The sequence below is a fragment of the Lissotriton helveticus genome, chromosome 7 (genome assembly GCF_964261635.1).
Source record: "Lissotriton helveticus chromosome 7, aLisHel1.1, whole genome shotgun sequence".
In the NCBI taxonomy this organism is placed as follows: domain Eukaryota; kingdom Metazoa; phylum Chordata; class Amphibia; order Caudata; family Salamandridae; genus Lissotriton; species Lissotriton helveticus.
This window is the reverse complement of record NC_136068.1, coordinates 439624641-439650719: the sequence shown is the minus strand read 5'-3', so window position 1 is coordinate 439650719 and position 26079 is coordinate 439624641. Positions and strand designations below refer to the sequence as shown.

At 46.8% G+C, this 26079-nt stretch overlaps 2 protein-coding genes across 8 annotated transcripts in view; one reads left to right on the top strand and one right to left on the bottom strand.

Annotated features, from left to right (window-relative positions):
* LOC144768570 (structure-specific endonuclease subunit slx1-like) overlaps positions 1-26079 on the top strand; it is a 497482-nt gene that overhangs the window by 461242 nt on the left and 10161 nt on the right. The window lies entirely within an intron of this gene.
* SGF29 (SAGA complex associated factor 29) overlaps positions 21482-26079 on the bottom strand; it is a 215530-nt gene continuing 210932 nt past the window's right edge. For 6 of the 7 annotated variants that reach the window (XM_078652345.1, XM_078652347.1, XM_078652344.1 and 3 more), the window contains one exon: positions 21482-22977. In XM_078652345.1, the coding sequence (XP_078508471.1) occupies positions 22861-22977 (117 nt within the window). In that variant the 3' untranslated portion in view covers positions 21482-22860. The remainder of the gene's footprint in view (positions 22978-26079) is intronic. The other variant, XM_078652343.1, reaches the window with a different exon arrangement.

Genomic DNA, 26079 nt, shown 5'->3' with positions numbered 1-26079 from the left:
GACCAAGATGGCCGCTCGGACTCTCGGCTCCGTCGGCTGCTGTCCCCCGCCACCGCAACCAGCCTCCTAACCAGCTCTTCTGCAATCCTCCCGCATGGCTGAGATGAAGCGGCGCGGATCTGTGCGCGACCGGGAACTTTGACGGCTTCCTAGCCGGAGATACGTCGTCTCGATGTTGGCGGCCCGCCCCTCCCTGAAACCGGGGTCTGGAGTAATGACGCGCCCGGCCCTGAACACAACAACAACGGCATGTAGTGCGCCGGAAGTGCCGGTCGGGGGAGATGGAGCTCAGATCCACTCGATCTTCGTTGGCGCCTCCTGCATGGTGCCGCAGCACTGGTGAGGCTTGATCTGCTACCACTTGCGATCGTGTGACGACCACCCCCCTCCCAGCCCGTGATTCTGTGCCTGTGTGCCCTTCGCTAACTGTGCTGAACGGACTTATCCTGTGTTCTCTAGCGGGGGCCGCAAAAATGGTGCGCTCAAATGCCGGCTTCGGGTCAGCCTGGGGTGTCGGAGCTTTGATGGAGGGCGCGCTTACAGCTACCCGGGGCGAGACGGAGGAACTGCGTCTGTGGGATGTTCTGGCGGCCATATCGGACTTATGTTCTGAGTTGCAATGTCAGACGCAGACCGTTGGAAGCGCACTGGATGCTATAGTGCGGGAGGCAAGTACAGGTGGTGTTGCTCTTAACCCGCTTGACAGATCGCAGGCTGCTGTGAGTCAAAGGTACGATTGCGACTTGTGTGCCTGCGGTCAAAGGAGTGATGGTAATGAGGCGTACGATGTGTTAACTGCGGCGGCGGCGGAGGGTCTTATTGATGGCGGACTTTTTCTGAGAGGACTCCTATGTTATGACTATCGGCTTCCTACCGCTTGTGAGCAGTGGTGGTGTCTCGACATATCCTGTTTCCTTTGTTTGGAGCGACTGCCGAAGAGTGCGCACGGCCACTTGCTCCCCCGGATGGCCCCTGGCTGCATGGATGACCACGACCCTCGACCGTTCTCGCTGTATATTGTCGTTTCACAGGATGTTGGCCTCTTCCCTGTCCGGTTCCTTGACCCGGCTACAACTGTTTCAGTGGGACTGGACTGCGTTCGCACTTTGGATAGGGTGGGCCTGGGTTAAGTGTAGTAGTGTTACTTTCAGTATTGTGCCAATGCGGGACTCTTTACACACGTCATGATGGCGCTAACTACGAGCTGGTTAGAATTGACCCCACTCCGCATATGTTTATTGTGCTGACTTCGGGTTTGATACGGAGTGGGTGTTTCCTGTGGTGGGGGAGGTGAAACTGAGTGCGTGCTGGGTCTGCCCTGGTCTCCTCCTCCGTTTTCCCCTTTCCTTTCCTTCTCCATCTGTGTTTCTTCCTTTAGTTTTCTTCTTCTACTCGAGCTTTAGCACTTTTCTGCTTTCTTCTAAATTTCGGGTTCCATACAATGGGCGACAGGCACGCTGCCGTGGGGGGGGCCGTAGCCGTAGGCAGGGGTGCAGGGTGGGGGGGGGTTTTGTTCTCTTCTTGGTCTTTTTGTGTTTCTAGGGCCTCTTTTTTGTCTGAATCTTTTGGCTTTCCTCTTTTTCTGTTTTCTTTCCTTTCCCCTTTTCTATATCGATTTCTGTGTTCCTCATCGTACGTTCTTGTGGTTAGAATTCCGGGGGTGGATGTTTTTGTTAGAAGCTTTCAATTACACTGCATATATATTGCATGATACGTGATTTACACGGTATTTGTTTATCCTGTGTGCTTAGCGCTACTATTGTCGCCTTACTCACATTGTCTCTGACTGCCAACATCCTGATTATTGAACGCCCCTGTGATGATGTTATTGGATTGTACGATGTCCTATCCTGTTTATTTCTTCCCCTTGATTTAACAATGAAAACTCGAAACCTCTCTATTCCTGGTACCTATATGGTACGGACATTATCCTGCAAAGTAGTGGGGCGCTTTGGTAATGGACGGTTGTATGTTTCTGTCTTTTATTGGTTTGCGACCCGTAATTGTACCTGCTTTGTCTTTCAATAAAGGTTTTTAAAAAAAAAAAAAAGTTTCTGGTGTTCCATCACTGCAGAGAGCGATGTGTGCGGCTGTCTACCAACACCAGGCCTGTTAGTTGCACTTGAGCCTGGTTCCACTGTTGTGCTAGACATTCCTGTAACGGACGCATCTGCAGTCTTGCATATGGTACTATGAAGATGCAAGATGCCATCATGGCCTATTAGTCTCATGAACACTCTGGCTTGGAGAGAGTGTTGATATTGGAAGATTGTGACTAAGGCCTGAATGCTCTGTATCCTTGCTGGACTGGGATACGCTAGAGCTGTAGACGTGTTTATTGTAGCCCCTAGATACTGATGTGTATGAGAGGGTTGCAGGTGCGACTTGGTGTAGTTGATTGTGTACCCTAAGTCGTGCAATGTTTGAATTGTCTGATGTGTGTGTTGAACACATTGATTGAATGACTTGGCTTTTATGAGCCAATCGTCTAGATAACGGAAGACATGTTTTTGTTGTCTCCTGAGATGTGCTGCTACTACTGCTAGGCACTTTGTAAATACTCTCGGTGCTGTTGTAACTCCGAATGGAAGGACTTTGAATTGATAATGTTGTCCTTCCAGTACAAACCCTAGATACTTCCTGTGAGCAGATGTATAGGAATGTGGAAGTAGGCGTCCTTTAGATCTAGTGTTGTAAGGAAATCGCCTTGATGCAGCAGTGGAAGCACTTGTTGTAAAGTGATCATATGAAAATGATCTGATTGTATGTAATGATTGAGGGGCCTGAGGTCGAGAATTGGTCTTAGTGTCCCGTCCTTCTAGGGTATTAGAAAATAATGTGAGTAAACCCCTGTTCCTTGGTGTTGTGAAGGAACTATTTCTATTGTGTCATTTTGAAGAAGTGACAGGACTTCTTGTTTGAGCAGAGTAAGGTGTTCTGCAGACATTGGATGCTCCTTGGGTGGTATGTGTGGAGGGGTTGCTGTAAGTTCCAGGCAGTAGCCATACTGGATAATTTGTCTTACCCACTTGTCTGTTGTGATGGAATTCCAGACAGGTAGGAACTGTGTTAATCTGCCCCCCACAGGAGTTGAATGCTGTTGGGGGAGCAGAGGAAAGTCACTGTTTTGTGGTGGAAGAGGTTTGATTATTGTTGTTACCCCGACCTCTTCCTTTGTTGTTTACTCTATATCCTCCTCTAAAATAACCTTTGTTAGAGGATGTTTGTGTGTTAGATTTGAAGGATGTTGTATTGTCTGCTCCAGTCTGTTTTGAGCCCCCTCTGCAGAAGGAGTGACAAAAGGAACTTTTAGCTTGTGTGGACTGTAAAGCTCCCATAGATTTGCCAGTATCTGTATCCTTCATCTTTTCTACCTGTGTCTACCTCTGGTCCAAACAATTGATTTTGATTAATTAGTTGATTTAAAATGGTAGTTTGAACTTCCGGTTTAAATCCTGAAATGCGTAGCCACGCATGTCTTCTAAGTAGGACACTAGGGTTCACAGCTCTAGACGCAGTGTCTGTCACATCAAGTGCACACTTGATTGAGGCATTGGAAATTAGCTTGCCTTCTTGTATGAGGTCGTTTGCCTGCGTTTTATATTGGTCAGGTAGATGTTCTAGTAGTTTCTCTAACTGATCATAATGAGCCCTGTCATATCTTGAAAGGATGGCTTGTGTGTTAGCTATACGCCATGTTAGTAGCTTGCGCAGCTATTGTTTTGCCTGAAGCATCTATAACTTTAGATTCTTTGTCAGCTGGGGGTGCCTCACCTGACGTTTGTGAGTTTGCCCTTTTCCTAGCATTTGATACAAATAGTGAATCTAATGGTAGTTGTTTTTTAATGTAGGCTGGATCCGCAGGTGCAGGCCTATATTTTTTCTCAATTCTAGAGTTTAGGATCCTAGTACGTACAGGGTCTTTAAATACCTCTGGAGCATGTTTGATGACCCCTTTGATCATAGGAAGAATTTTAACAGACCTTTGTGATTGTTCAAATGTATCTAATAGAACATCTTCCTCTGCCTCAACAGAATGCATAGTGACCCTATGGTAAATGGCATCTCGGTTCAATAGGTGCCCAAAACCAATGTTATATTCTCGGGGAGAAGGTTTTGATGGGTATCACTGTGGGTCAGGAATATCTGGTACATCCCGTGGGTTTGGGTACTCCCAGTCTGGATCATCTAAAGGGTATGGGAAAGGCTCATCTGGGTCTATCCCTCTCCCTAGACTATACTCATTATCATTTTGAGGTGAGTGTGAAGACAGAGTAGGAGAATGTGGAGGAGAAATCTGTGGTGAAATGTTAAGAGGAACGGGATGAAGGAGAAGGAAGTATAGGAGAAGAAGGGTGCATAGGAGATGTGGCAGAGTCCTTCTTGGCAGGTACTACAGGTGTGGGTGTTGTACCTGCCTTCCTCCTCTTGTGTGGTATAGTGGATACAGCACCTGTTTTTGGGTCAATGTAGATCTTCTTTTGCAGAGGATCTGGTTGGAAAAGTTTTTCTCCTTGTGGAACCTTTGTCAGCACCGATTTTTTCGGTTCCAGACAAGGTTGCTGCTTTTAGCCTTAGGAGGTGTTACATTGTCCTTTGGCGTAGTTTTCGGCACCGAAGGTGTTGTTTTCGGTGTCGTAGGCTGTTTCGAGGGCTTGGGCGCATCGGAATCAGGCCTTGTTGGTTTCGGTTCCGAAGACGGTGTCTTCGGAATGGAAGCTGGTCTCGTCGGCTTCGAGGCGTCGGACGCTGGCTTCGTACCTTTGTCTTTCGAAGTCGACGGTCTTGGAGCCAAGACTTCTTTCGGTTTCGGTGCCGAGGGAGCTTGTGGGATTGGCACGTGCGGCTTGCTCGGTAAAGAGCTACCGGAAGGCTTAATTACTTTCTTCGGAGCCAGGCTCGATGGCAAGACTTTCGAAGTGGTTTTTCGGTTGCGACTGGGCCCCGGAGGCGGAGTGTTGACCTTTGCCTTTGATCTGGGTGCTGTGTGTGGTGCAGGGGCAGTAGTACTCACGCGCTACCCGATGGTATGGAGTCATCTGCCTCTGATACGATTTGGAGATCATCGGAATCTTCTTCTGGAACGAGCGGAACCTCCTCGTCTAAGACATCCACCGGTTCCGGAGCTGATCTCTGCATGTCGCGTCGAAAGGACGCGCAGGCTGTACAGCTGCATTCGTCGTGTTCTGGAGATAAACGCAGGTTGCAGACCTCGTGGTGGTCACTGTGTGGAAACTTTGCTCCACACTTGGGGCATTTTTTTAAATGGCGTCCTTTCCATGAGGTGTAGGCCTCACGGCGTGGATAGGCCGAATGGCCAGCGTCGACGACCGGAATCGAGCTGATGGAGTCAAAACAATGTTAGTCGATATCGAAAGTAGTTAGGTAAAGTTTTAATGATTTTCTGCGCTTCAAAGTACTTGAAAAGTAGATTTTGAGGCGGAGCGGAAAAAGTTCATCCGAACCCAGTGGCGGAAAAAAACAATCTAAGGATGGAGCCGATGCCCATGCGCACTATCATCCAAGGGAGGAGTCACCTATCTCGTGACTACAAAAGACTTCTTCCAAGACGACAACAACATGCAATCATCCGAGCCCAACACCAGGTGGCGATCTAATGCAAAAGTGTAGTATCAGCAGCTCATATGCCTCGAACACATAATACCAGTTCTGTGTCCTCTATCCCAAATAGTTGTGTTGTATATATGTAAATTAAAAAAACTTCTTCCCAAATATTCCCCCCTCCCTCAAATCTAGTGGTGCCACGGTTGTATCCACATTAGCCTTTGGGTGTATTGTGTGTCTCGGGAAGTGGGTTGTAGGCCCTATTGCCTGAACAGGTGTTGGAATGAGTAGACTCGCTTTGCCTCATTCAGAGTACCAGACGACAAAGAGAGTCTACTCATCCACCCCCCCACCCGGATAGAACAGATGCATTGCTGTCATAGAGGGAGGGCATACCGCCAGAGGGAGTCCCTTTGTAAGATATGCAAACAATGGTCCACATTTATATTCAAAATATGTATACTCTTCTCCAAAAATATCCGCTAACCTTTCCATGGTGAGTATTTTCCATAATCGAGAATGCCACTGCGCCAACACTGGGCCACCTTCTACCAGGCCGCCGCGGTTGCCATTTTTGCGGCCCCCATGCATGCCCACATAATCGCTCTGCCTGCCTTTGTTTGGTGTTCCAACATCAGGGGCCCAGGAGAACAGTCTCTACAGAGGTCGGGATGGGGTACCCCAACAAGTATTTCATCTGTGCCAAGAACTCCTCCCAAAATGGCTTAATGTTGGGGCAGTCCCACCATATGTGGCGAAAATCTCCAGCCAGGCCAAAACCCCACCAGCACAGTTAAGAGGTGTCTGGAAATATATTTTTGAGTTTGGGGGGTAGAGATACCAATCAAAGAGTTTTATAGGGTTCTTCTTTGTGATCTAATGAGTGATCTAGGGAGATCTGGGGGCGGAACAGCATGTCCTGATAGTTTTGGGGGGTATTGGATCTGTGGGCACTTCTTGGTAGAGGTCTCTATAAAAGGACCCAAATATATTAGCTTTAGCCATATCTGAGTGTTCTAAGTCCCCCCCTCCCCCACCAATCGTCGCTGATCCCCTTATGTATTCCTTCTCCCTTTTTTCTCAAAGTTGTCTCGCTAGGTGGGATCCCACTTTGTTCCCCTGGACATAGCTTATCCGACGAAACCTAAGGAGTGTGAATTCCACCCTATTGGTGTATATCGAGTTGAATTTCCCTTTAAGGGCGCTTAGTTTACGCTATAAGATCCAGGTGGGGCTCTTTTTGTGTTTGCTTACTATTTCATCGAGTTCTTCTTCTAATGCTACGCGCTCTTTTGCTTTTAAGTTGTTTAATGTGTCATTTAGTTAGATGCATTTACCCCTCAACACTACCTTGAAGGCATCACAGTTGTTTAGGGAGGTCGTAGGTTGCGGCTGGTTCATTTGAAAATATTCCTTAATTGCTGCCCTCAATTCGTCTCTTAGAAGTCTATCCCTTGTTAAAGAGAAAGGGGAAAAATCATCTTGGTGGACCCGTAGCAGCTGTTCCCCATTTCATGCAGATCCAGATGAGGAATCTTTGTGGCTTGCAAGGAGCCCAGGAGGCTTTGATTAATAAATATATAGTCTAGGCGTGAATATGTTGGATGCAAGTGCGAGAAAAAAGTATAATCCCTGGTGTTTGGGAACAGAGACCTCCATGCATCGTTGAGGCCCAGCGTCTGAAAGGTCTGTTTCACTCCTTTGGGAAAACTTCCCGTGGATGATCTGTGGGATGTGTGCTATCCTCTGTAGCATGCCAGGTAAGAATAAAGTCTCCCATGAGGACTATTGGGCCCTGCCATCATGTTAAACAGAGATGTCAAGAAGGCTGGTTGGCTGGCCTGTATTGGGTACATATGTCTAAACAAATGTGCACATTCTTCCCCTCAGTTTCCCATTTACCGTTATCACTCTTCCCTCCTTATGTTTTTATACCTTCTGTCTGGAATTGAATAGATTTGTGGAAAAGTAGTGCCACCCCTCTCCGTTTTGTCCCAGTGGAAGATCTATATATTAGGGAGTAACTTTGTACCCGAGTCAGTTTTCTTCCGAGTGCTTTAAGTGAGTTTCCTGAAGTGCCACTATGTGATCCAACAAGTATTTCCAAACGTTTTGGTGCTTGAGAGGGGAGTTCAGGCCCTTGGCATTCCAGGAGGCTATGCTAATCATCCCGACTCACGTCACTCCTCCCGCACCCACCCCGACTACCCCCGTTTGTGTATCTCATCTCTTCTTACCTGGCCCTCCATGGTTTTCCCAGTCGACCCTTTATCAGAACACTTCCCATTATAGCTTTGTTGTGTGGATTGTCTATTTCCCTTATAAAGAATCCCACCCCTCAAACTGTGAAAACCAGAAACATCTTCACAACACTGGAGAGAGGGAGGGAAATTAATAATGCTAGGCACTATGTGAGGTGGGAACTCCTGGTCCCCCAATTAATCTGAAAAAACAATAGAGGAGTAACCCCTCGTGGGTAGAGAGAGAAGTAACTCTCTAATAATGAGCAATAGTGCTCTGGCTAGCACATTTTGCCCCAACCTGTTACTGGATAAAGCATATCCTTATAGAAGACCCCTCACTCACCAACCTAGTTGGTGACATGCTTCATCATCGGGGTCCCACCCCATAGGCCGAGTGCCTACAGGGTGTGCTGCGACACCTGATTACAGTGGAGCTGGTTTTGTTTTTATGTGTACAAGACTATCAAAATTGTGTATTAAAAAGGGCCAACACTACTCACTTCAAGATTTATTCTTGAGCGCTTGAACCCTTATTAAAAATAAAGTGTGGCACCTTTGCCTAATTAGGAAGGCTTCGGTGTCAAAAGTCGTGTTAAAATATATAAAAATAGCAAAAGTGTGCTATGTGAATGTGAATATACAAAATTATTGTTTAAAAAAGGTCTACATGTTTCAACCCAGACATGGATTCAAGGGTTTTCGTCAGGACCGTAGGTGATTTGAACTGGGTGGTCCGCCCGCGCTAAGGAGCGTCCTGCCCTAGTTCAATTTAGAGATCCTAAATAGGGATCTCGTGAAAAAAGTGCGTTTGTTCAATTTTGAAAAAACCTGTAAAAAACAGGGAAACAAAGAACAGGAGGGGTCACACACAGGGGTAGACAAAATGGATTGTACCACATATAACATATAAATTCAGGATTATTCGGACAATCATAATATCCACGTGTGGAATCATACCAGTATGTCACTTTCGTGGTTATTAATATATCTATTGCGTGGGTGGCAACAGAACTATAGTGAAAAAATGGCCGGGAAGTGCCTTTTGATTAAAGGGCAGCCGCCAAATGAGGGGTGTCGATATGATTTGGCGTCTGGGATACGTGAAAATCAGGGGTCGGTAAATGGGAGAGTGACCTGTTAGCGTGCTGCGCTGTGAACGGCTGCCAAGACAACTGTGAGCAGTCGTGAAAAAACCGTCTCAATGATATTGTGGCGGCTGATTGTTTTGTGCTTACGCTTGAAAGCGAAACTCTCGCTTCATAGGCACCAGCGTAACCAAGTGGACAGGATTCCGTCTCCTGTAGGTGAAAAACAAGTTTCCAGTGTCAGCGCTATTGACAAAGCGCATTGACAATCGAGTATTGCCCCAAGACAAAGTAGTAAATACTACAAGCGATCGTTCCCGCTTAGCGGTCCTTCAAAGTGTACTTACTTGTCGCTTCTGTTCATCAGACCGATTAACCTACTTGGTTCTTGCTCGGCGTGCCCCGTGGAGTGTCTCCGGTGCCTGTTTGCCGGTAATGTGAACACTTCCTTGTTGGGCGTGGCCGGGTCACGTGTGGTGAGCACGTGGTCAGAGGTTGGCCAATCAGAATTTTCGGTGAACATTGTTGTAGGACTGGCCCGAGTAAGGCAATGTGTACATTGCCATGGTAACGAGTGCAGTGATCACGAGCGGACAGCGCTCGCGTTGCTGAGCCATGGTTCAGGGGTATTATTTATCGTTTTTCTAAGCACGTACATGGGAGTCATGGGCAATATTTACAAATGATTACTATACAGAGATTACTTTCAGGACACAGGGAAATTCGCCCTTTCTTCGGGGGCTTTTGGTAAAACAGGACAATTATATGAGAACTCCGTCTGGTGAGGTCTAGACTGATGTATTCCCTTATGTCAGCACATTGTTCCACGGAATATTATCGTTTAAACCGGTTTTGTGCGTGCAAAGTCTATAGACCCACCTCTGTTCCTTCTCATATAGGCGTTTGTCTAGGTTTGTACCTGGTTGTACTTGTTCAATTATTGTCCATTTTATGTCATCAGCAGTGTGACCCAGCGACAAAAAATGTTCAGTAAGTTTTGTATTTGTCTTCCTGCACCTGATGGTGCTTCTGTGCTCTCCTATGCGGAGTTTTATTTTTCTACTGGTAATATCTTGAAGTGAGTAGTGTTGGCCCTTTTTAATACACAATTTTGATAGTCTTGTACACATAAAAACAAAACCAGCTCCACTGTAATCAGGTGTCGCAGCACACCCTGTAGGCACTCGGCCTATGGGGTGGGACCCCGATGATGAAGCATGTCACCAACTAGGTTGGTGAGTGAGGGGTCTTCTATAAGGATATGCTTTATCCAGTAACAGGTTGGGGCAAAATGTGCTAGCCAGAGCACTATTGCTCATTATTAGAGAGTTACTTCTCTCTCTACCCACGAGGGGTTACTCCTCTATTGTTTTTTCAGATTAATTGGGGGACCAGGAGTTCCCACCTCACATAGTGCCTAGCATTATTAATTTCCCTCCCTCTCTCCAGTGTTGTGAAGATTTAGGCAGCGCGCAGCTGCGAGAGTTATATAATACATATTAGACACCACACTACACTTGCCAAAAAAAAACATTGGCAACATGGCCGAAAACCAGGGTCTATCATATACCTCTGCAGAGGTCGATGAGATCATGAGTGACCTATCTGTGTTCGCAGATGCAAATATAGCACAAAGCATTTCAACAACTAAAGATTGGGAGAAACTTACAGAGATGAAGAGAAACAGAATCAGGACCATCTTACATGGGACAATCCTAAAAGAATACCTGAGTAACAGCATGGCTCCAAAAGGGCTACTGGTTTCAAATGCACCTCGCATTTTTCTTGAAGACGAAGCCTTTCGAAAAGACTGGGCGGCCATAGCATGGCACTGCACACACGATTGGATCGTCTTGATATTAAAGACAGCCTTAAGACTGTCCGAAAAAATACAAGTCGAGATCCAGGTGACAGAAAGCCACATGAAGACTACGATTACAGGCTTTAAGAAAAAACTTGATGAATTAAACAAGGAAATGACAGACTATAAAGACAACTTAACCCAGCAAAAAGTGCAAAAGTTCCAGAAGGATCTAAAGAAATTTTCCTATACCAAGACATACCCATACTCTGACCCAGAATTTACCCCTCAATCTAAAGGAGAAGATACTTCAGATGCCTCCAGTAATGCCTCAAGCAATACTTCCAACTCAAGTACAAATTCTGGAGGAAGTAACCCCAAACCAAGAGGGAGAGGACGGGGTAGAGGACAAGGGAACTGGTCACATTATGCACCGGTACCAATGCAAGGACCACCCGATCCTTACTATCATCCGCAAAATATGCCAATGTACGGCTGGCAACCACCCTTCCAGCAGCCGTTTTTCCAACCAAACCCCTACACACCCCCTTTTTTATACCGGGGCGGAAGGGGAAAACGAAGAAACCAAAACCAGGGAGCTCAGGTACACTGGGCAGCGGAAGATCCGAGCACGAATCAGAACAAGCCCAAGCCGCAACAAGCAGGACCAAGCAACCGGAGAACCTAATAACCAACCTCGCAACTAGACCACTAAGCAAAGCCGAAGAATCAGTTTTGAATAAAGGCTTAGGTTTTGTACCGACAGCGAATCTGGACAAGTTCAGACTTCACTGCGAACTCTCGTCTTTCTTTCGAAAACTCAGACTAAAAGCCTTTTTCGAAAAAAGGCCAATCTCTGAGGAGAATCCAGATCCTAATGAAACAGGCCTGAGAAACAAAGCCACTTTCAACCCTCCGCCACACTCAATACCGGTGGAAGTTTCCACATTCGAGCAGGCTGTTTTCAATGACATTGAGAATACGAAACCCAAGAAACAATTCATGAACCTGACTAATCAGGAAAGGGTTGCCCTCGACACCCTGCGGAACTGTGACACAATTGTGATAAAACCTGCAGATAAGGGTGGAGGAATTGTTGTGCAAGATCGCACAGCTTACCAAACCGAATGTCTTCGACTTCTAGCAGATGACAACAGCTATCGGAGACTACCAGTGGATCCGACAGAGGATTTGAAAAGCGAGATAACATCGCTAGTGGAATATGGAGAAACAGAGGGTTTTATATCTAAACAGGAGGCAAATTTCCTTTGCAACAGCGAAGGGAAAATCCCCTATTTCTATACCCTCCCCAAAATACATAAAAACAGAACACCACCGCCAGGTAGACCAATTGTCTCTGGTTTGGGATCAGTCCTCGAACCATTATCACAATTTTGCGATGTTTTCTTCAAAGCCATGGTACAGAGAACCAGCACATACTTACAGGACACAAAGAGTCTCTTACAAATTCTCGACCAACTCACTGTGGATAATGACACCATCCTGGTGAGTTTTGACATTGAGAGCTTGTACACTAGCATCCCTCAAGATGCAACGCTGGAAGTACTAGAAAGAGCTCTAGAGAAGGAAATATGGACATCAAGAACACCCAAAAAATTCATTCTCGAGTGTGCAAGGCTAGCACTGAAAAGGAATTATTTTGAGTTTGAGGGCCAAATATTCCTACAGACGGGTGGGACATCCATGGGCAGTTCTTTTGCTCCAAGCATAGCGGGTTTGTATGTTTTTGACTTTGAAGAAAAATACATTCTTAGCGATACAAACCCCTATAGCTCCAATCTGCTAATATGGCGTAGGTACATCGATGATGTGCTAACCATTTGGAAAGGCTCAGAGGAATCACTAACCTCCTTTTTCAATTGGATAAACACTCGAGACAATCACCTAAAGTTTACATATGAAAAAAACAGTGACACTTTGGTCTTCCTAGATGTAAAAATCACAAAAAAAGATGGGAAACTGACTACTATTACCCATTACAAACCTACTGCCAAAAATAATCTCCTCCGTTTTGAAAGCTTCCACCCCAGACCCCTACGTGAAAACTTACCATACGGGCAATACCTGAGGATCCGTAGGAACTGTAGTGAACTGGATGACTACAAGAGCCAAGCCAAAGATCTTTCTCAGAAACTCCAAAACCGTGGTTACCCAAACAGAATCCTCCAGAAAAGCCAGAAGCGAGCTCGTAATCAGCCTCGCGCAGCGCTTTTGGAACCAAAGGAAAGGATCCCGGAAGAGATCCCTTTGACGTGTGTACAATGTGGAACAATGTGCTGACATAAGGGAATACATCAGTCTAGACCTCACCAGACGGAGTTCTCATATAATTGTCCTGTTTTACCAAAAGCCCCCGAAGAAAGGGCGAATTTCCCTGTGTCCTGAAAGTAATCTCTGTATAGTAATCATTTGTAAATATTGCCCATGACTCCCATGTACGTGCTTAGAAAAACGATAAATAATACCCCTGAACCATGGCTCAGCAACGCGAGCGCTGTCCGCTCGTGATCACTGCACTCGTTACCATGGCAATGTACACATTGCCTTACTCGGGCCAGTCCTACAACAATGTTCACCGAAAATTCTGATTGGCCAACCTCTGACCACGTGCTCACCACACGTGACCCGGCCACGCCCAACAAGGAAGTGTTCACATTACCGGCAAACAGGCACCGGAGACACTCCACGGGGCACGCCGAGCAAGAACCAAGTAGGTTAATCGGTCTGATGAACAGAAGCGACAAGTAAGTACACTTTGAAGGACCGCTAAGCGGGAACGATCGCTTGTAGTATTTACTACTTTGTCTTGGGGCAATACTCGATTGTCAATGCGCTTTGTCAATAGCGCTGACACTGGAAACTTGTTTTTCACCTACAGGAGACGGAATCCTGTCCACTTGGTTACGCTGGTGCCTATGAAGCGAGAGTTTCGCTTTCAAGCGTAAGCACAAAACAATCAGCCGCCACAATATCATTGAGACGGTTTTTTCACGACTGCTCACAGTTGTCTTGGCAGCCGTTCACAGCGCAGCACGCTAACAGGTCACTCTCCCATTTACCGACCCCTGATTTTCACGTATCCCAGACGCCAAATCATATCGACACCCCTCATTTGGCGGCTGCCCTTTAATCAAAAGGCACTTCCCGGCCATTTTTTCACTATAGTTCTGTTGCCACCCACGCAATAGATATATTAATAACCACGAAAGTGACATACTGGTATGATTCCACACGTGGATATTATGATTGTCCGAATAATCCTGAATTTATATGTTATATGTGGTACAATCCATTTTGTCTACCCCTGTGTGTGACCCCTCCTGTTCTTTGTTTCCCTGTTTTTTACAGGTTTTTTCAAAATTGAACAAACGCACTTTTTTCACGAGATCCCTATTTAGGATCTCTAAATTGAACTAGGGCAGGACGCTCCTTAGCGCGGGCGGACCACCCAGTTCAAATCACCTACGGTCCTGACGAAAACCCTTGAATCCATGTCTGGGTTGAAACATGTAGACCTTTTTTAAACAATAATTTTGTATATTCACATTCACATAGCACACTTTTGCTATTTTTATATATTTTAACACGACTTTTGACACCGAAGCCTTCCTAATTAGGCAAAGGTGCCACACTTTATTTTTAATAAGGGTTCAAGCGCTCAAGAATAAATCTTGAAGTGAGTAGTGTTGGCCCTTTTTAATACACAATTTTGATAGTCTTGTACACATAAAAACAAAACCAGCTCCACTGTAATCAGGTGTCGCAGCACACCCTGTAGGCACTCGGCCTATGGGGTGGGACCCCGATGATGAAGCATGTCACCAACTAGGTTGGTGAGTGAGGGGTCTTCTATAAGGATATGCTTTATCCAGTAACAGGTTGGGGCAAAATGTGCTAGCCAGAGCACTATTGCTCATTATTAGAGAGTTACTTCTCTCTCTACCCACGAGGGGTTACTCCTCTATTGTTTTTTCAAAACCAGAAACATAACTAAACCTTTGCTGAAGAGCCGGAGAGCCCCCAGCGACATATTCACACAGGATGAAGTGAGTGTTGGCAGGTGCCTCGATCTAGGCCCGCCACCCTGGCGGTCTAGTCTGCTTGATACATATTTTTTATATTCATTTTATTTTTTAACATATTTAATATTTTTTATTTTATTTATATTTAAAAATCGAAATTTTGTACAACTATATTTTTTACATCTATATTTTTTTAAATATATTTTTGTACTTACCGGTTTCAGTATAGGGAGTCTATATTTTTACCTTCTAGATTTTGTCTAACATATGTTTAACTACTATATTTTGAACATCGATATTCTGTCAGTGAACCATATTAAGAAGTGGAAGATGTACTTTTACATGCTACAGCAGTAAAAACACTAAATTTTTGTTTTTACTGTGGAAAGGCTAGTAGCCCAATTGGTCAGTACAGAGTTGCAGGCTAGCACCCCAGCCCTGTTAATTTCTGAATAGGACTACTAAGGTTGGTGGGGTTTGGTATCAAAAGAACCATTGCATTAAATCTGATTTAATGGTTAAATTGAATTTAATGTCACTAGTGGGCAAAGTGCAATTTTAGAAATGTCCACTTTAGTTGCCTAAGGTTTCCAGTGCCCATTTACTGATGTGAATGGGGTTTGTCCTACAGACAGCTTTCTGCCCTCCTGGGCAGAGGTGTTTACGACTCCCAGGAAAGGACACACTAGGGGCCTGTATGGGAGAAAAATGTGGCCTCCCTTCTGTAGGCAGCAAGACGGGTGTTAGCCCAAAAGACGAGCTTTAAAGGAGATGTCGCCTTTGAAGAGCAAATGAGTAACTCTTGGGAGAAGGGTTTCTCTATTGTTTAGGCAGACAGGCTGGCACTGGGGACAGGAGAGAAGCCAGTTCTCAATTTTTTTTTTCCAGGAGCATGTAGTCCCTTAGTAGTCACACCTCCGGGGTAGGTCAGGGAGCTCTGCGTGTCGAGAGAGGGGTCTCGCCATCTTGGGAGTGAGCAGAATGGAGCATCCTGAGATAGGGGAAAAAGCAAAGGAAATGATGGACGGAGCGTTGACAATACAAGCACTCACCCCCAGTCAACTGATATGGGTTTAATCCATCACCGTTCTTTAGCCCACTCTGCCACCCCAGTTCAGATATGGCCATATGCAAATCAGTCTGACCCTGTGCCTCATGAGAACAGTCCAGCCCGAACTGCCAAGCCATGCCTTCCCTGGACCGGAAACAAGCTACCGAGGACCGGTTTCTGGCATTTCAGCCGTCTACAGCCCGGCTTGCTTGAATCCAGTGGCAAAGTGAGCAAGGGACTCACGTCTGAGCATACCCTTCCAACTTATGGCGAACAAAGAAAAACCAAAGGAAATGATGGACGGAGCGTTGACAATACAAGCACTCACCCCCAGTCAACTGATCTGGGTTTAATCCATCACCGTTCTTTAGCCCACTCTGCCACCCCATCCTGAGATAGCCAGATGCCCCACTCCACAGAAAATGGTCACTAGATAGGAGGGAACCTGGTAGCCCAGTGGCTACCAACCGCATCCTGCCCTGAGTGCATTATCCAAGCTTAAGAGGCGCACCCAGACCTCGACCAACTCGGAAAAAGGAAAAAAGGACTGCCCTGCTGCATCGAGAGACGAGCAAAGACATGCTGCACCGAGGAAGACTGCACCTGCTGGCTAGCGAAGAGAGGGACTGTGCCCGTTGTATCCTTCTCAAGAAGAAGCCACCTCCAGAGCCCATTCAAGCCTAGAGAATTCCATTGGCCAGCTGACTGCCCTCCTGTTTGCAGCATAGGGACACAACAGCTAAAGAAACCTGCTGGGGCAAGTAGGTAAACTGAAGTCTTCAAGCAGCTACCACCACCACCACCAAGCAGCACCAAGGACGAAGACCTGATGTACAGTTTCACCAGAGTTCACTAAACTCGGAAGTTCTATTGGAGAGTTGCTCGGACCCTCAGAAGGAAAGTTAGGCAGGATTGACCGGTGTCCACAAAAACAGACAACCAGTAGTCCAGCGGAAACTTGACTTCAGCCAGACCACAGAGGGCTTCATGGGGGACGACCTTGCAACCAGCACCCCCACAGCATCTTTGTGGATCGAGGAAGACCTCCATCTACCACATCAAGTCCACAGCATCCTTAGAGTATTTCAGCATCATTCATCTCTTGCAGCAGTACCAATGCACAGGTATCCAGTCCAACACGGATGAAAGTGCCTGTAACTGCCCCTCCCTGTGAAGTTAACTGTTCTTGCTCTCCCCCTGACTAGACCCCTGCAGGAATTGGTAGGCCCAGGTAATTCTAAACGAATGCATTGCCACTTACTTAAGTTTACTTTGAAAAAGTTTCTAAGAGCCCAGTTCATTGACTTTGCCAAGTCTTGTTCATGGCTGAGAAAAATTGCACTGATTTATTTTTGCTTGTAAAATCTTTATCTTCAGAACTCTCCAATGGATCTTTTTCACTCTAGTGTCTAAATACTTCTAAAAATACAATTCCTTGAGTGTTTCCTCCTGCTCCTCTTCATTGTGCTCTAGCATTAAGGGCATCTTGATGCCTGGTTTTGTGTGAGAAAGTGCCATCTTTCTTGCCTTGGCATGCCCCCACTTTTTTCTGAACTGCTGATGTGCTTGACTGAGTGTGCCCTGGGTCCCTGCCAATCAGGTCCCCAGGGCCTGTGTTCCTTCCCTAAAAAGAAAAGCTATGCTGAAACAAAATACCCAATTGGCACCTCTGGCCACCTATCAGCCCCCAGTAAAATGGTACCCAGGGCATGGTGACCAGAGGAGACCACTGAGGGCTGCAGCACTTATTGTGCCACCCTCAGGGGCCCTGTACCCTGGCACCCACACCCTGCCTTTGCAGGCTGAGTGCCTAAGTACAGAAATAAAACAAGAGTTGGCATGGCACACAGGGATGTGTGCCATGCCCACAGAACCCACTGCCCTGGCATACTTCTGTCACCCCTCTAGCTGGGTGCCCTATGCCAGAGGTGAGGGCACAAGGGCATGAGCCCTGTGCCCCTACAGTACCCAGGGCCCTTCCTGGGCACTGTAAATGCAGTGATGCCATTTAAGAGTATATGGTGCTGGGAGGTTGTCATTACGAACTCCACAGCACCATAATGACTACACTGAAGACTGACAAGTTTGGTACCAAACTTCTCAGCACATTAAACCTGCACTAATGCCAGTGTGCGATTTAATGTAAAATGCACGAGAGGGCATCTTAGAGATGCCCTCCAAAACCCAAACCTACAAGCCATGTCTGGGCTGAGTGGCTGCAGAGGCTGCCACACAGCAAACATGTTGCTGGACCCCTGGGAGGAGAGGCCCCCCGCTCTCCTGGGCCTGCAACACAGCAAACATGTTGCTGGACCCCTGGGAGGAGAGGCCCCCCGCTCTCCTGGGCCTGCAACAATTCACATCCTGGGCGAGGTGATGTGTCTCCTCCCCCAGGAAAGACAGGGGGAAGCTTCAAAGGCAAACCGCCTCGAAGAGCTTCTCCAGACCATTTGCTGTACCCAGCAACTGGCCCCCCACCCATTCTACCCCCACTCTGGCGGAAAGACTGGGTGGAAAAACTACATCAGGAAGGAGGGTGTGCCAACCTTTGCCAACCCCACCCCTCAGGTGGAGGAGGCGAGGTGATGCACGACCCCGGGCTCCGGCCATCTTGTAGATGGGGAGCCCTGCCCAATCCCAGCTAGGCTCCTGCCCCCCTCCCACAGGAGAGGAGCAAGCAAGGGGGAGTCCTCACCCAAGGACAGGGACCCATTGGTCCCTGTAACGCCCCTAAATTTAGTATTTAGGGGCTCCCTGAACCTTCCTTCCTCAGATCCCGATATCAAAAGAAGATCAAGAAGAAGACCCGCCGCGCAGCTGCTAAAAACAGGACAACAATAACTGACTTGGCCCCAGCCCTACCGGCCTGTTGATCCTGGAACCTGCTCCTGCCTAATCCCGGCGACCTCCGTAGTCAGCAACCTTGAGACACCCAGAGGAAATGCCTCCTTGACCCTCTCGAAGATTGGGACTCCCATCAGCAGAGGCTCTCCTGCAACACCCCACCTGGTGTTCACCAGGAAGCTCCGGACCAGCCCACTCTGCAGCAGCCGTGCCCGGGCCGGGCCAACCCGAATCAAGACAACGAGGACGTCCCCCCGGCGACTGGGACCCCAAGTCCAGTGCCCAAAGACCCTCCTTGACGAAGCAGGGGCCACCTGCAGACTCAGAACCAGGGGCCACCCCAACCGCAACCAGCCGAGGGTAAGCTTTTCCGACCCCCAAAGACACCCCTGCACCCGGCGCCCCGCGGCCTCCTGTGCCTCCCTTTGGGGTACCTACCTGTGCTCCATCACCCCAACTTACCTCTCGAAGTGCTGGTCGTCCCTGGAGAGTCACCGTCCCCGAGTCCCCTGCTTTAAAACAGCTTTATATTCAGGAAAATCCATCACAGAAACTAAAACGGTTTTGCTAATCTGGTTTTAGCGTAGACCCCAGGACTGAATCTAAGATCTAGTCCTGGAACTACCAAAGTAGTCCATAAAGTAATCAACTGTACTTTCCTATGAAAAACCCATTGAGCCCAATGCTAGAGTGTGTTTCAGAACTGTATTGCTGATTAGCTATCCTGTAACAATTGTGGGTACAAACGTATTGCTCCTCTGCAAAGTATTTACATGAGAGTACTCGTACCTTGAAAAGTATATTTTGATAACTGTTGGTTTTAAAAATAAAACAACTATATCTGTGGATATAAAAACAATTGGCCTGGAGTTCAGTCTTTGAGTGTGTGAAACAGGTGCTTTACACTGTCCTCTGGTACTGCCTTACTGCTCGACCAAGCTACCACTTTGGAGTGTAAGGTCAGTTCTGACTTTAACCTCTGTTATACCTCTGGGGTTGGTGAACTCTATACACACTGTACCTCCTTCTAGTCCAGTATATATGATCGAAAAAGCCTTCCTCTGAAGTCACCAGCTCTTTATGCTTCAGGTCCATGTCCTTCTGCTTCATCCCCTCTCAAGCTCGTGCCAAGGTTTGGTTTGAAGGTTTGACACCATCAGTGTCCTTTGTTCAGGACAAGTGCGGTCCTTTGTATGTGTGCCATGCCTCAATGTCGATGACAAGGTGGCTGTCTAGCAGGAGCGCAACACCCATTGGGCTCACGGGGCTTCATTCAGCCCCCCCATTCACCCCCCCCCGTCGTGTGTCAGCCCGGATAGACACAGCTTTGCGGGCTGGCGAGCATCTAATTGCAGCCGCACCCAAGTACTTAACAGGTCTTTAAAAGACCATTTACTTGTAAATTAGGCTTTTGTTGTGTGTTTACCCCTTCTTACAGCCACTCTGTCTATGGTGGAACAATCCCCCCCCCCGATATATTTTTCAGCCCCCCCCCCCCGAAATTTGGCTCTAGTTGCCCCCCTGCTGTCTAGTGTCTGTGCCTTTTGGAGCCTTGGTTACCTTTTGCCGTTTGGCCTTGTGAGCGTCCATTGCTGCCCTCCTTGCAGCCTTGATCCTCTTGCCGGCGATTACGTTCTCTTTGGTCACAAACTATTTTTATACCTTCATGGTTCTGTTTATTCTTAGGGTGGGTGTTTTTGGCCTGTACGAAGCAGAACATTAGGTTCACAGTTTTGTGGTTTTATTTCTTTTCACTATGCTGGTGTTATCAGCTTACATTTTCAAGTCATTCCCTCTAATGTATTTCAGTGACTCCTGACCCCAAGACAGAAGTAGGAGAAAGGAAAGTTAGCTTGGGGTGCGGGGGTAGAGGAGCAAAGTAGGGAGGAGAGACCAAACATAAGGGGGAAGACACGAGAAGAGGACGGAAGAATGGGAAAAATGAGTGTGAGAAAAAATGAGGACCAACAGAAAATGCTGGGCAAAAAATGGGCTGGGCGCAGAAGAGTATGGACGGAAAATGACAACTAAGTTCCAAAGGAGAGGAATGTGGGAAGAAGGGCACCGCAAGACGAAATCAGGGAAACGGAGAGAGGATGGAACGGAGCGTGAGAGGGCCAAAGTAAAGCAGACTTAGCCTAGGGAATAGAAAACATCAGGTGTACAATGCAGCACAGGTTTTCTGTGCGAAGTCACCTTCAGGGCCCAGACCTGCTAGGGCAGCTCCTACCACACCTGGATACTTCGAGAGAAAGAAGGGCGAGGCACATTCTTGCTGCGTCCTGTTCACCGCTGCAACTATTGCTCACAGCCAGAAGACCAGCCCCCCCCCCCGACATACCACATCCCGTAAATACAAAACAAGAAGCTCACAGGCAATGTCAGAAGGCTGGAGTAGCACAGTCATCCAGGGTTGTACTTAGAGGCCTTAGAGGGCGAGTGTGTACTTGTCTACGAGACCTAAACAGCAAGCACGGTAAGGACGGAGATCTGCGTGGGTCTGAGCAACCAACCACACAAAAAAAACTCCAATAGAAAACATGATATTAAATGTCCTATTATTCCTTGTGTTTACCTTTTAAGTGTAGCATCTGCCAGACTGACATCGCTCGGCCCCTAGCACTGGATGTCTGGGCTTCTCAACGGGGAGTCCAGAGGAGGGCGTGGTGCTTGTGAACACTACCAGCCGCAAAGGCAGCGTTAAGGGGACATGCACTCCGAGGTCGAGTGCCACGATGTGATGCAGACACTCGTCTTCGTCATCTTTCTTTAGTGTCCAATTTTCCTCACTTCTAGCACCAGTGATCGTAGCTGCCAAATCTACTAGAGTTAAAACCAGGAAACTGACATTTTTCGTTGCTGCGTTTTTTAATGACCCGACACTCCACAATTTACTTAAGGACTGTCTTAGATCCAGGGACCTGAGACAAATTGGCAGAACCATCCTTCACTTCTCGACAGCATAGCCATTTCACAGAATACACAGATCTTATGGGCTCAGGAAGCAGAGCAATCTTTCATGATACACTTATCCTATAACCTAAAGCGTGGGTGTCCAACGTACGTCCAGGAGAGCTGGATTCATGCCAGAATTTCAGGTTAGCGATTGTCTATGTTAGTAAGTTCCATGGAGTTTAGTGGATTTAAATATATCGCATGTCTTTCAGGCATGGATCTGCCTTCTTGGATCTAAGTTGGACTCTCTGGCCCAAAGTCTCAAACACATACAACTCAAGTTTAAAAAAAATGTACACTGGCATACGTACACGTGGCATATACGGCAGCATTATCCCTCAGATTACTCTAGTCTCTCAGGCTCATGGAGCTATCACTCCAAACATTTGCCATTCTACTTAACTCCTTCCATGCTAATGACAAGGCCAGCTCATCATGCAGTGCACTGGAGCTGTGCTTATGACGAGCTGACCTTGTCATGAACAATGGGAAATCTCTAGTACCAGCACCCAGCGGGAATTGCCTTAGCACCAACATTGGCGCAAAAGTAAGCTGTGTCCTATTCTCACATGCTCAGGTGCGTCTGTATGGAGGGTGAGGGCTATTGATGCTCAACATTAGCTCTTCAGGGCCTGTGGCGAGGTGGGCATAGGCCACAGGCCACACATATCCCTTATGTAATATTAGAGTTCCCCAAAGCCCATTAAGAACAAAACAGAAACCCAGGACATTCCCACTCAACGGACTTGAAGCCTCAGCACAGTTAAAGCCAGGAGACCCACTTCCAGGGGCCAGAGCACCCGTCCAGTTAACCCCCGACAGAAAAAACCTCCCATCTGGTTAGAATGAACAAAGTGGTCAGGAGCCCTATGCAGAAATCAGGGCCAGGGAGATAGCAATTTAAAAATATAGGGTTTCGGGTAGAGCCAGAGGTTCATCGTTCCCAACTCATATCCTCTGGGGTAGTTGTCCAAGATCCAGAGTAATTGCCACTTCTAAAGCACTCCTGAATGTCCGACGCAGTCACATGGCTCATCTTTGGAGGGGCTGCATCTAAGAACCAGAGGTGACAGGGTGGCCCCCCATGGAAGCAAAGGTATCACTCCCGTCAGGGTGTGGCGCAGTCCCCGATACAGCCGCCCAGTGTTCATTGCCATTCAACACGTTACCCAGAGGCCTTGGCGTGCCTGGGGATGGTCCAAGAAAGTCTAGGAAGCACTGAGATCAGAGGCGGAGTCTCCTTGAGCGTGCAGGCCCTCTGCAATACTGTATCTTACTTCTTCTTGGGCTCCTTGCAGGCTACAACGTATCTCTGCGCCACGTTCAGGGGTGGCGAGTATCCGTCGGCGTAGGATGTGTCTTCAAAGAGCACTGAGTAGTCGTCCTGCGGCTGTTGGAGAAAAGGGAGACGTCAATCAGTGAAGCAAAGTAAGGTTCAATTTGAATTTGGATAAAATGAGATCAAACGCTGAAGGGATGGGTGGAGATTATAACATAAGGTGGGGCAGAAGCATACATACTAGTAAAACAAACCAAGTGGCTTTGGTTTAAGATGGATTTGCCTGTGGGTAGTGCGCATCAGCTGTTTTAAGGTTTCTTTAATTACAATTACGTGTCAGTGTCTGAATCTCTGGCACATCTTGTACTTCCACAGGTAGCTAGAGAGAAGGCCCACTGGGCCACCATGAGATGAAGTGTAGCATGTTTTAAAAGTCATAGTCTGACTCCAAAAGGCAGCGTTCCTAGAAGCAGTTGATTAGAGGCCGTTCAGGATGTTTTCTTAGGGGGCAAATAAAGTCAGGGAGTAACACTCACAACAAATGGACTAGTAGATGCCTGTACAGTTTACAGTTACAATCGCTTTTCATCACATGTTACCAACCACACTATACCCACCACCCCATATGCTCTGATTAGTAAACAGCTGTAGTGATAACATGTTGAAAGGTTAACTGGACCTTTTTAGGTCGAGCCTGGGCAGCTTAAAATCTCGCAAATGCGAGACCTATTGCATTGCAAATGCTTTTGGTGCCTGCGCTATACAGATTTTTTTGTAAAGGGTTAGAGACTGTGTCCTGCCTGCTGTTTGAGAAAATCGTGCTCAGAGGCTGTAATTTAAGCCTACCGCGTAACAACACACGTAACAGGGGATGTCCTCATGCTCTGCGAGGTATGCTGTAGTCTGGTACGGACTTGAAGCACCGCCCTCCCTCCGCCCATATTTTTAATTGGCTTGTGCCACTGTCCACAGTAAAATGTGTTTTTTAATTGGTCAATACGCTTAGTAGTCCCTCCTTGTCTTATTTTGTAAACTCCCATGAGGACATCCCCTGTTACGTGTGTTGTTACGCGGTAGGCTTAAATTACAGCCTCTGAGCACGATTTTCTCAAACAGCAGGCAGGACACAGTCTCTAACCCTTTACAAAAAAATCTGTATAGCGCAGGCACCAAAAGCATTTGCAATGCAATAGGTCTCGCATTTGCGAGATTTTAAGCTACTGGCAGTAAATGACAATGCCTTTTATTTATCATTTTAAAAAACAACACTTAAATAAAAGTAATCATTAACAATAGCTCAAACTCTTGTAAATGCGAGACCTATTGCATTGCAATGCCTGTTTGAGACCTCTAAACGATTACTTGGTGGTTGTTTAGTAGAGCTAAGCTCTTTCCTTCTGCAGTTGCAAATGGAGTTCTCAGTAAGAGGAGAGTGGAATGTGGACAGACGAGTCTTTGTGTCTGGTGGGCTCTGCTGTATTAGGAAAAGTGAACTGTCAAGCAATCTGTATAAGGGGAGGGCCACTTCTTGTGGATCCTGTCACTTCAAGGGCCTGGAACCTGTGGTCATCTTACAAGTAAGGGCACAATAATTTAATGCCAGCACCAGAGGGGCACAAAGAGGACAAGGATAATGTCAGCAAACAAGTGGACGTGTAGGTGTGATGGTACCACCAAAAAGGGAGCAGAAATGTAGGATTAAGAGATCCACTCCCCCCACAGAGCCCTCAGAATAATGTCCTTGCAATACAGTACTCTATTGACCTTTGACGACGGCTGTGTGTTTCTAGTCTAAACCCCAAGATATTCAGTAGTGTGAAAATGCTTGGAGTTCATGTGACTTACAGTTAAAGTGTACATTGGTAAAACAAGCCCTTATTTTTTGCCATACCTGTATTCTCCCACGTACAGCTACCATGCAACAAGCAAAATGTTGCATTATTTACTAGTTGCAATGTGCGGGCAAATGCAAGGACATAGCACAAAATAAGAAAGATCAGATACTTCACAATAAGCAATAACATGTTTTGAAGCAGCTTTCCACCAAGGAAACACTGAAACTGGTCGGGTTGAATGGACATAAACAGGGAGTCCAGACACAGTGCCTAACATATTTCTCATACACTAAGTGGCAAAATGGTGGTGTGTGGCAATCTTGTACCAAGATTTGGACATATCCTATGAACCGCTTCTTTGCTCTGTGCCACGATACACTTTCATTGAAAATCAACCCCCACACACCCACACCTCCAGTGTAAGCCTCCCAATCTCCATACATCGACCCACAATCCCTACATTGAAGGGTTGTAAAATAGCAGCATAACTGTTTGTTAGTTCGGAGTTCAGGGTCCAAATAAAAAGGCATCTTTTGGGAACAAAAGTACAAGGCATGGCTTTGTTTAAGGCTGAAAATCCCAAAGTGTTCCCAATATGCGAGTGTGGCTGCTGCCCTCTTGAACCAGGCTATAGGGTGACAGACGAAGGCAGCATACTTATTGTGAGGGGTATGGGTCATTTATACCTGTAGCCCCGCCAGGAGACGACCAACCCTCTCACTTTTGGAGAAGATCTGTTTGTTGCCTCACAACTCGGACAAGTATAAAGAGTCCCTGTAGCTTGGGTACTGTGTGTTGTGGGTCTGCCTGTACGCAAGCCGAATGGTCAGTGTTTGGGTCAAATGGAATCCATGTTTATGTATTTGACAAGGTTGAGGTGTCCTTTGTACTATACTACTGAAGCAAGTCAAAAACAGTTTTGAGTGATTTTATGATATGGAAACAAGTTTCAGCAACTGCCAGTGATTGCTGTTTGAAGGAGGGTGTGGCATCACATTTAATTCCCTGGATTCTGACCACTTTCACTGTGTTTGGCGGGGGGGGGGGGGGCAGTGGTTAATAATATTGTGAATTCCTCTCTATCCTCCGGCATAGTGCCGGATGAATTGAAATTCACCATTGTAAAGCCACTAAAGAAAAAACAAAATATAGACCCTTCTAATCTCTCCAATTATAGGCCCATATCCTTATTACCCACTTTAGGTAAGATCACAGAGAGAATGGTCTATAAAGAACTTTCCAATTTTTCTGAATCAGCTCAGATTTTCCACCCTCGTCAATCTGGCTTTTGCCTGAAACATTCCACGGAATCCGTGCTACTGGAGATATCGGACACCCTGAAATTTATCACAGACAATGGCAAGAAGGTAGTGCTGAT